Source organism: Dermacentor variabilis, chromosome 6 (assembly GCF_050947875.1).
Source record: "Dermacentor variabilis isolate Ectoservices chromosome 6, ASM5094787v1, whole genome shotgun sequence".
Lineage (NCBI taxonomy): Eukaryota > Metazoa > Arthropoda > Arachnida > Ixodida > Ixodidae > Dermacentor > Dermacentor variabilis.
The window spans coordinates 39,910,142-39,924,574 of NC_134573.1; the positions used below are offsets into that span (position 1 = coordinate 39,910,142).

Consider the following 14,433-nt stretch of genomic DNA (forward strand, 5'->3'; position numbering starts at 1 on the left):
GGTAGTGCCGAGCGATGGTTTCTAAACAAACGCAGAAATGAGTCTTTGCAGCGCATAGAGTTAGTAGAACGACTCTAGAGGAAAAGCTGGGCCGGAAAAGTGGGAACCTCTAGGGCGCCGCCCTGTTGCTACTGGTCAATGTGGCCAGCGCAATTACTATTGAAAGAGCTGAAAGCAATTACAGGTCACCTTATGCTTTCTCATCTAAAAACGCATACCTGATGGCTTTATGAAGGTGGTACGTTAATATTATGTTTACAGAAAGCGATCGCTAAGTCCGCGACTTATGTAAATCACGATGTACGCATTCTTGCAATAAAGGATGACGCGAATTTCGGTTTCGAATCTGTTTTTTGGATGCGTAGTAGTTTCGTACAGTTTAGGTTTGACATGCGATCGCGCGTCGACATCGGACGCTATGGCACACACACTCGTGCCTTGTGTGCCACCGAAGCCCCGAAGTGCTCTGGCATATACCTTCACATGTAAGTAAACAAATTTATCTCCTTGTTGAGAATATCACGCGAGTAGGCAGCTCTTGTGGTGCATCACAATCGTTTGAGAAGCGTCACAGTAGAGCATTTTTCTGCATGCGGAGCGGTGTTTTTATTTGCAGGTTTCCCTTCAGTAGGAAATTGCTGGACAGGCGGACCAGCGCACCGGAATTGTACTGGCGAAGCCGCAAGCAACTCAAAGAATCTGTTTAATTGTTGCACTTTGAACAATCATGCTTCTACAAAGGCCACAGCAGACAAACAGCCTGATGCCGAGTATTTCTGTGCCACGAAGTAATCAAGAGGCGAGTGCCTAATGCGGACGAAATCGAGTGCATCGAGACTTAGAACGGCAGAAAGCTCAGCTACTTGGTAAGGATTCATTATGCAAAACAGAGGTGAGGCGTGCAGACAGGACACAAGAGTAGAGAAGTGGGCGGCGCTCGTGTTGTTTGCTTGTAAATACTCTACTCTTGGGTCCTGTCTGCACGCCTCACCTCCGTTTTGCATAACGAGTGCATCAACCCACATATTAATAGCGTAGGCGTTTTATTAACTGTGCAATATTTTCAACACTTCCTTGCATGCCATTTCATGTGGAATATCTTTTATGGTCACAAATTTGTGCAGCGAATCTATTAGCATGATCGACTCCGGGCCTGCGGGAACGTTCACTTGCACTTGATGCTGAGTCTTTTACATGTATCCATAAACTGAAGATATGCACATCAGATCCCTGCGAGCATTTTCAAAATTCAATTATTTTAGACAACAGGCACATATGCAATACTGACATAATCCCGAGTACCACTAAGCAGCTGGGACACATTTTTGTTGACCATACTCGCAGGTAAAATAAGTAGATCATGTGGACAGCTCCAGCTCATTCTCCTTAAATCAGTGTGTACAAGGGGTATGCAAAGATAATTTTTTTCTCGCGCACCGATTATTTTGCTGTATAAGCAAGAGAACCCCACCACGTTAGTGTAACGTATCTTGCACATCACACTAATATGTGCTTTAATTTACCAAGTGAGATGAGTTACTTTTATGGCTCATTCAGTCATATCACACTGCAAGCTGCATTCATCAATCTTCAATTGGATTTTGCAAATGTTTAATGAAACATGTTTCCCTTTTATGCAGATATGCAATGGCAAGCCCTTCCGTGTGTTCCAAAGGTAAAATTTAAGCTCTAAATTAAAGAAGACATTTTTAGTCAGAAACAAGCAAAAATGGTGAATGCAGAGTATCGAAGCCCAAGGTACAGAAATTATGAGAAGTGTCGAATGATTTTAAGGAAAGAGTCATATTTGAAAATGCAAGACTCTTTAGTGGAGGTCAAGTAAGTCAATATAGGTAGAATACTCTGCAAAATTATGCGAGTGAGGGGATGTCAAACAATGGGTCAGGAAATGCGTTGTTTTTCTGCAAAACAAAAGCTGATTGCCATTACATAAGTCATTTTAGCATCATGAGACTGGTGCTTGATAAATTCAGAAATAAACCAAAAAACAAGACAAGCAAAAATAAAAAAACTATTTAATGATGCTCTCTCCACAGTGGGATAAATAAAAACAAACACATCACATCTAATGTGGACATATCAGACGTCTTGTGAAACACTAAAGGAAAAATTCAGTTTCGAGCTATGGCACTTGCCGCATAGTTGTGGGGGGCCTTGCACTAATAGTGATAGTTACCACTGCATTTAGAAATTGAAAGCATTCGTGCAGACAAGGATGATTCTTTATATTTTTGGCTACCACTTCAAATGCCTCCACCAAGTGTTACAATGCTGCACGCAGCCATACTAAGGATCTCGCAGCAACACCTGCAGGTAAAAAGCAGAAGCAGTCAAAGTCCTGGTGTGTACTGGACACTATGTTTGAAAATTTTTGGGCAAGAAGAGTGCAAGAAGCAGACATAACTGCATTGATTTCAATAATTTCCCATTTGAATGGCCTTTTCTTTTTGCTTAGACAATGCCTACGCCTAGTCACAGCAGCTCCCTCATACAGACTCCGCAAGCCAAGAGGCCGTGGAGGCAAATGCAGGTAAGAGGCAAGAAGCAATAGCACTGGTATCGACATTCATCTAATTTCTTTCTTTTTCTTTCGTTTAGGCAGCCAGCACACCTCGAACAGCCACCTTGACTGCGGGTGTGTCACCCTAGTCGCCAAGGAAACATTTGAGGGAAAGCGACAGGCAACGTGAACAGCCACTTCTCCATGTAAACGATACCCTTTCTCTTGGATGACTCCTTCGCCACGCCAACACACTTGTGCACGAAGATGCCGCGGAGGCACGTGCAGGTCAGAGGCAGGAAGCAGTGGCACTGGTGTCGACATTCACCCAATTTCTTTTTCTTACACTGAGGCAGCCAGCACACCTCGAACAGCCACCTTGACTGCGGGTGTGTCAGTAGATTCCTGTTGTACATATGCTCATAATAAACTTCAGTAAACTTGAACTTGATAATAAACTTGAAGGCAAATGGGACATTGATGCATTGTATTTTTGAACATTTATTGTACACATACAATATATGTTACACTTTGCAGTGCTACAGAGCGTATTTTGAAGCTTCTCCCTATATTTTGCACCTTTAATTACGTATGTGTTGTGTGGCCCTCAATGCAGTTCATGTTGCTTTGTCTGTGTATCGCACATTGGCTTAAGCTCGTGATATCCACATACTTCTCTCACATATACAAAATAAAGTTCTATGTAGTCCTCAGTGTTACAACAAAAAATGAAAGTAAACAATCCAATCGTGGAATTGTGTTTAATACAGTGATTCCTATGACAGTTACTGACAAGTTGACAACTTGAACTGGTCAATTGGTCCATAGCCTCCTCTATTTTTCAAAAATAAAGGAGGCTATGGATCCGTCATGGCAAGGAATTGTATGTATACATAAAAAGAGGGGGGTATGTTTGTGTGTGTTTGTAGTAGGGGGTATAGGATTAGGGCGGTACGAAAAAATGTACCAACACCGTCCTCTAGACCCATTGCGTTAAGGTACCGTAACAAAGCGTATTATGCATAAAGTTCACACAACCAACTCTGATATTACTGCACACGCCAGGCGACGCGAGCTACATTTGTCATGACGCATTCGCGACTGTACCGGATGCCCTCCATATTATTCTCTTTAATCGTGCACACTGCACCGAGGCAAAAGAAAGATGATGGGCGCAGGTGCCTTTAAGGTATCTCGACCTTGCGAGGCTCTGCTGCGCGTGCCAGGGGAGCTGTCCGTGCGAACACTCCCTGGCACACACCTGCCTCGGCGGCCCCAACCTACGTACCGTTCTGCTTCGAGCTTTGATCTCCCCACTGTCCCTTGGGTGCCCTGGAGTTCCTGCGCCGCCTGCTTTATTATAATCTCAGGTGCTCTCCTGAGACTTCCGTTTGTAGGTTACATGTGCCCTACCCCAACTGGATCAGTGCTTATAATAATAAAAAAGCCCGATCTATCGTCGCGACGATAGATCGCGAAAGCGGCTTTTGCAACATACCGCGCCCGTGCGAAGAGAATTACGGAACGCCAACGAGGAATCTGACCACAGCTTCGAGCTCGTAACCTCGTCGAGTGACACTCCTGCAACAGGCGTGACCGCTGAAAACCGCATACCACCGGAAACTTCAACAGGATCATCCCTCGGTTGCATAACTGCCACCTGTACGGCCAACATGGACCACACCCGCACCGTCCCGCAACATAGAATAAAGAACCAACTTATAAAGCCCAAACACACGGCTGCACGCACACATCACGACAGTACAAGCGAGACGCCATGCTGCTACGCTGCTACTGTTGCCGGATTAAAACTGACTACTGTCACCAAGTCCAGCAAGCGTCTCAGGAGCTGGCAACCTCGGCGCGTAGCAACATGGCGGCGCTCTTGCGGTTCCCGATTTTAATGCATGGGCCCTATGGGTAGCTTGTCCTCTAGAGTCAGTATAGTAACTCTATGTTGCAGCGCGTGTGGCCATTAACTGACTCCCACAACAGCCATGTTAGGTGCGACTCCAGCAGCGGTACAGTTACCCTATAGCTGGCGGAGGGGAGGTGGCGCTTCACTTTCTGCGAATATCTTTCTCTTTTTTTTTTGCGTGTGAACGCCCTTAATCGGGCCCACAAAGTTCACGCTGTGGTTTGCTGTTTCCCATTGCAGATTGAGGCTCGCTCCATTAGAATCCACTAAGTTTGGGATCGAGTTGTATGCGGCCCATTCATCACTGTGGATGGTGGTCCCCGGTTGAACATTGGCTGTAATATAATGGGGCCTAGCGTCACCGCGTCTCGTCAGTCGACCTTGAAAAGTCGGAGCTCCCCGGTGGTCACGCAGATCATGCCGAATACCCATGGTTCACGGTCTGCAATGCCGCCGTAATTTTGGAGGCTCGGCGAAACGTTGTCGCCCGTCATCAGGAAGGCTCGATTGTGCTTTCGCTTGCAGCGAAGGAGGCATTCATCAATTTGCACAATCTTCCCGGTGCCATCGAGTGGGGCTCGCGCAAGCAGCTCGTGCCGCACGACCTCAAGAGCGTAGTTCCTCCAGTCGGCGATGACGTGGTCCGATAGATTAAGCAAGTCGCAGGACATCTTCAAAGGCCACGAGCCTAAGTCACTTGCCGCCTGGAGACGTGGACATTCGGACGGCCACGGAGCGTGCCTCGCCGCGCTTACATACACGGTACGCTCGCGGCACAGCACTCCCGCGCTAACCGACGCAGGCGCACACCTAGCGAGTCGCGCCGATTAAATCCAAAGGATAGGGAAGGAGCGACAAGCAATCTTATAAAAGCCCAGTGTGAAAACCATGCGCACACCGATGGAAAAGCACCCGCAAGCACGTAGCGAGCCGCGTCAATCAAGTACAGAAGGCAGACGAGGAGGGGGAGTAACAGGTGACACTAAGCTCAGCGTTACCCAATTGTCACCACCGCCAGGTTCTCAGGAGGCACGGGTCATACAACGCAGATTCTGCACTGCCAGAGCTCACCGAGGCCAAAGCCGCACTGCCGCACCACCACTACTCACGGCTTTCCGCCAAGTAGAACAGAACCTACAACCAACACACTAGCAACGCAAATACAATCACATAAAAACGAACAACGCGCGGTCCGCGCGGGGCAGAGAACGATCACGCCGTGAGCGAACACGCCACGGCGTCGCTCGGCGCCACCATCGCGCCTTCTCAACAATCCCAAAACCCTCCATGCCCTAAACGATCCTGTGCCTAGGCACCTAGGATCAGGTGACGTGAGGGATTTTTGTGCGACATTTAGACGCACACCAACACTTATTACAGGCGAGTAAATTGTAAAATACAAAGCTGATTTTGCGTTTTCAAAGATGGCCGGGATTAGACAGCCCCAATAAACACGGGATGATACAAGCGGCTCAAGGCGAAACTTGTTTTCTACTAATCGGCGTCAGCCCTATTCAGTTCAGGCATGAAAGACGCGTCCAGCAGATGGCTTGCACTGATAAACTGTACAAGTGCCCACAGAATAATTCGGAACGCCAGACAAGCGCCCGCTCGCCGAACGAGCGCGCCGGCGGATGAATATGGGCGCCTTGCGCTGGAGTATAAGGTATAGTATCGGCGCCTGGTGGCGGCGCGCGAAACGTTATCTGGCTAAGTACCAGTTGGGTAGTATACTGAGCCCTGGCTGTGGCGAAGCACGTTTCCAGCCTGAGTTTTGCGTCGATTCGCACCTTTTTCTGCCCTGTTGCGAGTGCGAAAAGGCTCGTCACTTCTCACAGACCACGCTGCGAGCTAGCCGCAGCCTATAGTTTAACGCAAACGGACTCTCCGTGAGACGTAATGCTGGAAGCAGAAGGAATCGGCGACGCCGATCCGGAGAGACCTAGCTCAGCCTCGAAAAAGCGTCACCGTTGTTACTTAATTCGTTGGCTGCCATGAACAAGAATTCCTGAATCCCAATATCAGATTCTACCGTTTTCTTCAAGGCCTGACGAAGCGAAGCGTTGGGCGCGCTGGATAGCTGCAGTTCGTCGCGCTGCGTAAGCGAAACTTCGCGCCATGCTGACTGCTTCGCCTGTCTTGAAGCTTGCTTGGTTATCTGCGTTCTAAAATTCGGTCTTTTGCACCTAAAGTCCCGACGGCAGACCGACATAGCAGCAGGCATGGCTAGTGATTCACGATTCGAGACCCGGCCACAGCGACAATTAATTCGAACGGTGCGAAGTGGTGAAGTGACAGGTGTGTGCAAATGAGCAAATATGGTCGGGCTGATTCGGTGACAATTCACGATCCCCAAAACGAGTAACACGGGTTAGAGAGTTAAATGTGTTCACCCTTGCCCTCAAGCCAGCACGTTGAGGCAGCGCAGCACATCGATCTCCGTGCGCTGTTAAAAGCTACATCAAGCGAGCAGCGCACGAGCTCGCACTGCAGCGCGATTCGCACGTACCTTACTGATAGCTAATATGCATTGCATCAGTTATTTATCAGTTGCTAAAGGGATAGATGGCCGCTACTACAGTGCAGGCATAACTTGTCTAGCGGCATGCAGTCAACAAAGATTGCAGGAGGCCCTCCGTTTCGCAGCATGTTGAAAGACCGCTGCCGTCACGGCGCCTACCGTCGTGCGCTCGAGCAGTTTCGTACAGATGATGTCTGCTTATCGCTGCTGTGAATTCATTTATAGCAAACATTTCTTCGTGTTTGTGCGCCTGAATCTAGCAGCGTGCAAACCTTATACCTGAAGTTCAACTTCGTACGCGACTCGCTAATTCACTTGCGATTGACACCGCGCTAAAACTCCGCAGCTTATTTCTTGAACGGCGTACACGTATTCGGCGTTGCATAATTTATTGTCTTTACGCAGCGTGCCACCCCTGAAAAAATCTTCGGCGCCCGATATTCGCTGCAAGCCGGGGTACAACGAAACCGAAAGTGGAGGGTCCATATTTTAAACGTGCTGAGAGGACGCTAGGGGGCGCGGTGTAGAGAAGTCGAGCCCAAGTGAAGACGTCTACCCAGCAGTCGATTTAGGCACCACAGGTAGGGTGCCTACCACAGGCCTCCTTGAAGCCCTTGGGTTCAGCGGGATCAGTGGTAAAGCAAACAGCTCCGCAATAGACATTAGTAAGAGGCGATTGGAGGATTGGTGGAAGAAAAGTAGGGAAACGACAAAAGACAGAGACGTACAAAAGCACAGTTCGCAATAGGGGATGAGAAAATTTCGACGTGGTCGTTCATATTGTTTTTTTTTTCTTTTTTCAATGGTTAACCTAGGTAGGATATTAGGCAGCGTAGTTGCAAGAGCTTCGTGGCGCAACCCACCGCCCTGTTCCAAAGGGGACGCTCGTAACATCCATCCATCCATCCAGCCAGCCAGCCTTCACACCGAGCTCCGACGTAAATGTCCATATCTTCAGAAGATTAAGCCCTAAAGTGAAAATTCAAGAACGAGAAGAACCGCGAACACCAGGGGATCACGGAACTACCGCCGTCACCACGGTAGGACCACTTTTCTACTCTGCAAGGGTTTGAATTTTCGAGGCGGCGACGCCGCCAGCTAAGCCTATGGAACGCAACGGCGCAGCAACTCGCATAGCCGCTGCGCCGGCCCAAGCACGATGCAACCACGGGCAGCGGCTGCAACGTCGGCGGAGACGCCGGCAGAAGAGAGAAGCGCTGAGGGAACGCAACGGCGTAGCAGCTCGCACAGCTGCTGCTCCGGCCCAAGCATGACGCAGCCACGGGTAGCGGTTGCAGCGTCGGCGGAGACGCCGGCAGAAGAGCGAAGAAACGGAGTCGCAACAGCTGCGGAAACTGCCGGAAGGGCATCAGGCCAACGTCCTCGGATGGAAATCATGCAGAAAGAAGACCTCTCCACGCAGGAGAGGAGGAAGGAGAAAAGATGGACGTCGGCGCTTTCGCCGATAAAGAAGAAACCCAAGAGGGCTGGTGCCGCTCTATAGGCGGCAGATACGTCCCGGAGGAGAAGGTGGAAGAAGTATTAGCAAGAAGAAGGGAACGAAAACCCCTAAACCTGAAGAAAAACAAGGCCATGGCAGAGAGAAGATTATCCTCCGACCAGCAGGAGGAATCGACAGCCTAAAGAAGAAGTTGGGGGTTCTTGCCGGAAACGCCATCCTGGAGGCGGCCAGGCTACTCCCCATGGCAGAAGAGGACATTGTCTTCAACAAAAACAACCAAACAATCTTAATATCAACCCCGAACAAGGAAAGGGCAGAGGCTTTCGCCAAAATCAAGAACATCCGAGCCGGAAAAGAAGATATCGAAATGACTGCCCACCCGGTGATGACCAAGGGGGGCAAAGGCGTCATCTACGGTATTAACCTAGACTTGACGGAAGAACAAATACACAGGGCGTTGGACAACCCACGGAACCCAACGTATACGGCAGTAAGAAGACTAGGAAGAACATCCGAATCGATCATCATTAACTTCAAAGATCTGGAAGTACCGAGGGCCGTAAAATTTTTCAGTCAATGGATTCGCCTATATAAAAAAATACCACGTGTGCGACGCGTGCGGCAAGATTGGACACAAGCAAGACGTCTGCCTGCAGATCCAACAAGCACCCGCTGCAGAGGCTGCGGGCTAAGAAATCAGCCGGAGGATCACGCCTGCGAGCCGAAGTGCCTCCTCTGCGGTAAGAAGCATCAGTTAGGGGACCCGACATTCAGGGAACTCTACAGGAAGCCCAACTGGGTTAAACAACGCGACGCGGCCCGGGCCGAACAAGAAATGGGAGGAGCGAACGCAGGCAGAAGCAGGCCGACAACGAGGGTCACGCTACCGCCTGCGGCGAAAAAGCAACGATCCGAGTCCAGGGACAGAATAGCAACCAGGCCGCCACCTAGGGATGACCAGACCCACTGGCCAGGCCTCCAGAAACCAGGGGACAAGAGGACCCACTCTGGTATGCCTGTCAGCTTCGCAAGCGTGGTCTCCCAAGGTAGGACACCAGAATTAGAGGCACAGTCCAATTTATTTATGAAAGAAATAGAAAAGAGAGATGAGGAAAATCGCCAGCTAAGAGAAATAATCAAAACCCTAACAGAAACAGTAAGCCAACTCAAAGAGCAAGTTGGGCAGCTAACGAAACCAACAGTGCGAGCTACGCAGGCGGCGCCAACAAGGCCGCTTACCCCAGTCCAGAGAGTAGCCGCCCCCGAGACGCAGGATGAGGGCAGCATGGTGATAGATACGGTAGCCACCGCAAAAAGGAAGGCAGAGGGGCAGGAGACGCCTCCACCCGAGAGAAGAAAAAAGATGAACAGAAAGATTAACGAAGATGAACTAGAGGCGCGCCTGAAGGAACACGAGGAACGCGTTATCATGGATACGAAAATCCAGACTATACCAAATTATATGAACGCACTTCTGACTGTGCTAGGAGGCGAAGAACGAGCTCATCCCGATCCCGAGCCTCCCTCGAGCCCGGAAGCCCCGTTCTCTTCATCATGGCCAGGGCAGGAACTATATTTTAGCATTGGAACTTCAGGGGTTTCAAAAAGAAAAAGGCGTTGCTGCAACAACACATTCTAAATCAAGGAGAGCCTCCGCTTGCCTTGGCGTTACAAGAAACAGGCAAACCCCCAGTAAAAATTTCAGGGTACCGCACATTCGACAACGGAAGAGGGAAAAGATCTAGAGTAGCCACCCTAGTTAAGAATAACATAGCGGTAATTGAACACGATGCGAGTACGGACGAAGTGGAGACCGTACTCTTAAAAATCCTTACAGGCAAAAATAATAGGGGAAGCATATTTGTCCTGAAAGCATACAGCCCCCCTCGTCACAAGAAGGCACAGTTCTATGCCACATTTAAGAAAGCGCTGAGGGCAGCAAAATCGTGCCCCCTACTCGTATTAGGTGACTTTGATGCAAAGCATCACGAATGGGGCTACACAAAAATCGGCACGAAAGGTAGAATGCTGTGGGAAGCAATTCAGAACACAGGACTCTCGCTACTAACGGACCCGAACGAGTCAACCAGAACGGGTAACAGCATCTGCTGTGACAAAACACGAGACACTAGGGCACAGGACGGGTAAAACATCGTGGAAGAACACGGGCGAAAACCTCGGCAGCGATCACTTTACAATCGAAATACAAATTGATAGGAAACTAGAAGTGCCCGTACATAAGCCAAAGCAGGCCACCGCAACTGACTGGGATAAATTCAGGGATATCAGATCAACAGCAGACTTAGGCGAAATCGGAGACATAACAGAGTGGACCTCAACCGTCGTCTCACACGTGAAACAGGCCACCGAAACGATAGAGGGAGATGAGCTCCCATTCAGATTAGACAACAAGCTTAGAAATATGTGGAATCGAAAAACAACACTCGAGAATAAGCTAAAGCGCCAGGAATGGAACCGGAACCTAAGGAAGAAAATAGCCGAGCACAATAAAGAAATAGAGAGCTACGCCTTCAAACTAGAAGAGGAAAGGTGTGATCAAAAATGCGACGAGCTAGAGAAGAATATGAGCCGTCCCAACATGTGGAAGATGCTGCGCCACCTCATAGACCCCACGAACACCAAAACCCACGCCAACATAGAGCAAATCAAGGCGAGATACACATTTGACGGAACCGATGAAGAGCCCGTCGACCGAGTTAAAGAAATTTATATAGGCCCCGCATGCCCGGCAGCGGATAAAGGATATCAGGGAGCGGAGAATCCGCTATTGGACGAACCGATTCTAGTAGCAGAGGTCAGAGCCGTGCTCTTTGACTTCAAAAGGAACACAGCCCCTGGCCCAGACAAGATCACCTACGGTATGCTAAGGAACTTGGACGACGACTCTATAGATCACCTTACAGCCTATCTAAAGAAAGTGTGGGAATCAGGGGAAGTCCCTAAAGACTGGAAACACGCCAAGATCATTTTAATCCACAAGAAGGGCAAAATCCCGGGTGTAGGAAATCTCAGGCCAATTTCACTGCCCTCGTGTCTAGATAAATTAATGGAGACGGTAATTCAGATGCGACTAACTCCATTCGAGGAAGAAAGCAGCATCTGGCCTCACGAGATGGTAGGTTTCAGACCGCACGTTAGCGCTCAAGATACCATGCTAAGACTACAACACGATATAATAGACAAACGAAAGACCAAAGATACGAGAGCAATATTGGGCATAGACTTAACCAAAGCGTTTGATAATGTCAGCCACTCGGCCATCCTCGACGGCCTGTCAGGTCTTAACGTAGGGAAGAGGACCTTCGCCTACGTAAAATCTTTTCCCAAGGACAGAACAGCGACCCTGCACATGCAGAGCCTCAGCTCAGAAGAGATTAAATTAGGAAACAGGGGCACCCCGCAAGGAGCCATCCTATCCCCCTTCCTATTTAATTTACTTATGAAAGACCTCCCGGGCAAGTTAGGAAGGATCGAAGGACTAAAGACGAGCGTCTACGCAGACGACGTCAACGTTTGGCTCAATGAGGGCAGGGATGCGTCTATCGAAGAAGGGCTCCAGTGGGCAGCTGACATCATAGACTTACATGCCAAAAGTAAAGGGCTGAGCTGCTCCCCGACGAAGTCGGAACTACTAATCATCAGGCCCAGGACGAGGACAGACAACGCATCTCCTCCCAAAATCTCGATAGACTTAGACGGGAAAGAAATTCCGCAAGTAGATGAGATCCGAATTCTGGGCATGCTCATAAGCAAAACAGGAAACAACCACATGACTATAGCTAAGCTAGACACGCACGCAAACCAAGTGTTAAGCATCATTAGAAGAATCTCAGCCAGAGGCAGAGGGCTAAAGGAGAAGAACAAGTTAAGGCTGGTCCAGGCCTTCATCTTGAGTCGGATCTGCTACTCAACCCCATTCTTTAACATTAAAAAAGCCGAAATAAACAAGTTAGACGTCATAATAAGGAAATGCACGAAACGGGCACTGGGACTACCAATCTCTACCTCAACTGAAGCACTAGAGGGAATGGGGGAATGGCAGGAGTTAGCGGAAGCGACGAGAACGGCACAAATCGAACGCCTGCGTCTAAACGAGACAGGACAGCAGATTCTAAACTGGGTAGGACTACAAGCGAACAGAGGAAGCAGATACCAGACGTTCCACATTGAGTCGAAAATTAGGAAAGCCCTCAAGGTCGCACCGACACCTAAGAACATGCACCCACAACACGATCAGGAAAGACGCCAGCACAGAGCCAAACACTTGGCAACAAAGCCAAGCAGAATTCCACCCGAGACGGTTGCCTTCACAGAAACCGCCCTTGGCGGAGACGGAAGCTCCGTCTCAGTGGTAGTCGACGGGTCCGGAGGAAAACAGGGCGCGATATATACAAGCGGAGTAGACGCCACGGCAGCGGAGGAAGCAGCCATCGCCCTAGCGTGCTTTAGTACGGACGCGAGGGTGATCGTTAGCGACAGCAAATCGGCAGTTAGGAATCTCTCCAAAGGCAAAATATCAGACTACGCGTACAGCATAATATCGAAAGGTAACATAAACAGAGGGATCACCATAACCTAGGCCCCCGCTCACTCCAACATACCAGGAAACGAAGGCGCCAACGCCCTCGCCCGAGCGCTTATTATCCGTGGGGGGGGGGGGGGCGGCAGCCTCAACCTAACTTTAAGGTCGAGACGCTTGCGACCTACCACGAGGTCACAGAGCACTACAGATTAGGATGTCGGAAATATGCACTCCCGGATAGGTCCCTCACGTCCGCAGAGGCAGTCACCTGGCGCCGCCTGCCAGCCAAGAACCACATGTCTCACAGATTTAGATACCTCACGCAAACGGGAAATCCGGAGAACCAATTCTGCAGATTCTGCGATAAAATAGAAACTCTAAGACATATCCCATGGGAGTGCTGCTACGCCCCAGGATATAATTTATTCAAGGACGAAGAAGCATGGGAGACCGCTGTTCATAGCGAAGACCCGGCGGCACAGGCCAACATTGTCCGTCTGGCAGCCGAAGCGGCAAACCGCTCGTCTACTAACACTTGCCCCTTAGGGTGACATCGGGCTCCATGGACGCCTACGAGCGGTACCAGAGCTCCGGCGTCACCCATTACGGACTATAAAAGTTTTCTCACTCACTGTAAGCGTGCTTTCCGAAGCAGACGACCGAGCTTGGTACTACCCAGTTCAGGGCAGAGGGCGCTTTTTAGCACCATTTTCGCAGCGCCCCCTGGGCAATGCAAGAGCCCCATAGAGACTGACTGCGTGTGCGCAGCATCTCTAGCCAGCGAGCCTCCTTCCCTAGTGAACCTGGATTCATACTAGATACTTTTCAGTTGTAAAACTCCGCCTGGGAGCAGCACGAGAACGTGACCCTCTGCCGTCTCCTCTCGCGAGGTTAGCGCTGCCTTGCGGAGTCAGTGTTGCCAAGTTTGGTCATTGGGGGCGAGCTCCACTACTAGAAAAGCTGACGCCGTGGACCACGTGGACTGGATCAAGTGGACACAGCGGCCGCGTCGGCTGCTTCGGAAGCGCCGAAGCAAACTGAAAACGAAAGTTTAAAGTACCACCTGCGCTGTGCTCCTGACGAAGTGGTGAGGCTTTCCGGATTTGGTTGTCCGCTTGCCAACATTTGAAAATACTATAATAGGCAGTAGCTGCCTTTGGAGGCATGCAGCATGGTAGGCTACTGCTCGGTGCCGTGTTGTAAATGGGTCGCAAGCCCCAAGGGTAGCGTTGGCCTGGCGGCCTGGGGCACAGCTGGAAGCATCCGAAGGTCCTGGCAAAGGATGAGTCGAATGCTAACAGAACAACTTGTTTATTCTAGCATCGCAAAAGAGCGGCCGGTCAGGTCGACCGAAGTGGAGAAACGGGAGCCCACGTTACTCGACTGAATAAATCGAAGCTTCTCCCTTGGCGTCCGGGGGCAGCTGCTTTTATACTCTCGGAGTCGAGGGCAAGAAGGAACGCCTCGA

General features: G+C 49.9%; 1 protein-coding gene across 8 annotated transcripts; it reads left to right on the top strand.

The window, feature by feature from the left end:
* Positions 1-264: 264 nt before the first annotated feature.
* Positions 265-3,019, top strand: LOC142584742 (uncharacterized). 8 transcript variants are annotated; one of them, XR_012828924.1, is made up of 4 exons: positions 265-485; positions 617-866; positions 1,641-2,551; positions 2,620-2,771. XR_012828924.1 is itself a non-coding variant. In XM_075694971.1 (4 exons), the coding sequence occupies exons 1-4, from the start codon at positions 323-325 to the stop codon at positions 2,648-2,650; spliced, it is 300 nt and encodes a 99-aa protein (XP_075551086.1). In that variant the 5' UTR covers positions 265-322; the 3' UTR covers positions 2,651-3,019. The 8 variants fall into 8 exon arrangements, 2 of the variants coding, with proteins under 2 accessions (XP_075551086.1, XP_075551085.1); XM_075694971.1 differs by lacking the exon at positions 617-866 and having other exon boundaries at positions 1,641-1,675; positions 2,477-2,551; positions 2,624-3,019; XM_075694970.1 differs by lacking the exon at positions 617-866 and having other exon boundaries at positions 1,641-1,675; positions 2,477-2,551; positions 2,620-3,010.
* The last annotated feature ends 11,414 nt before the right edge of the window (positions 3,020-14,433 follow it).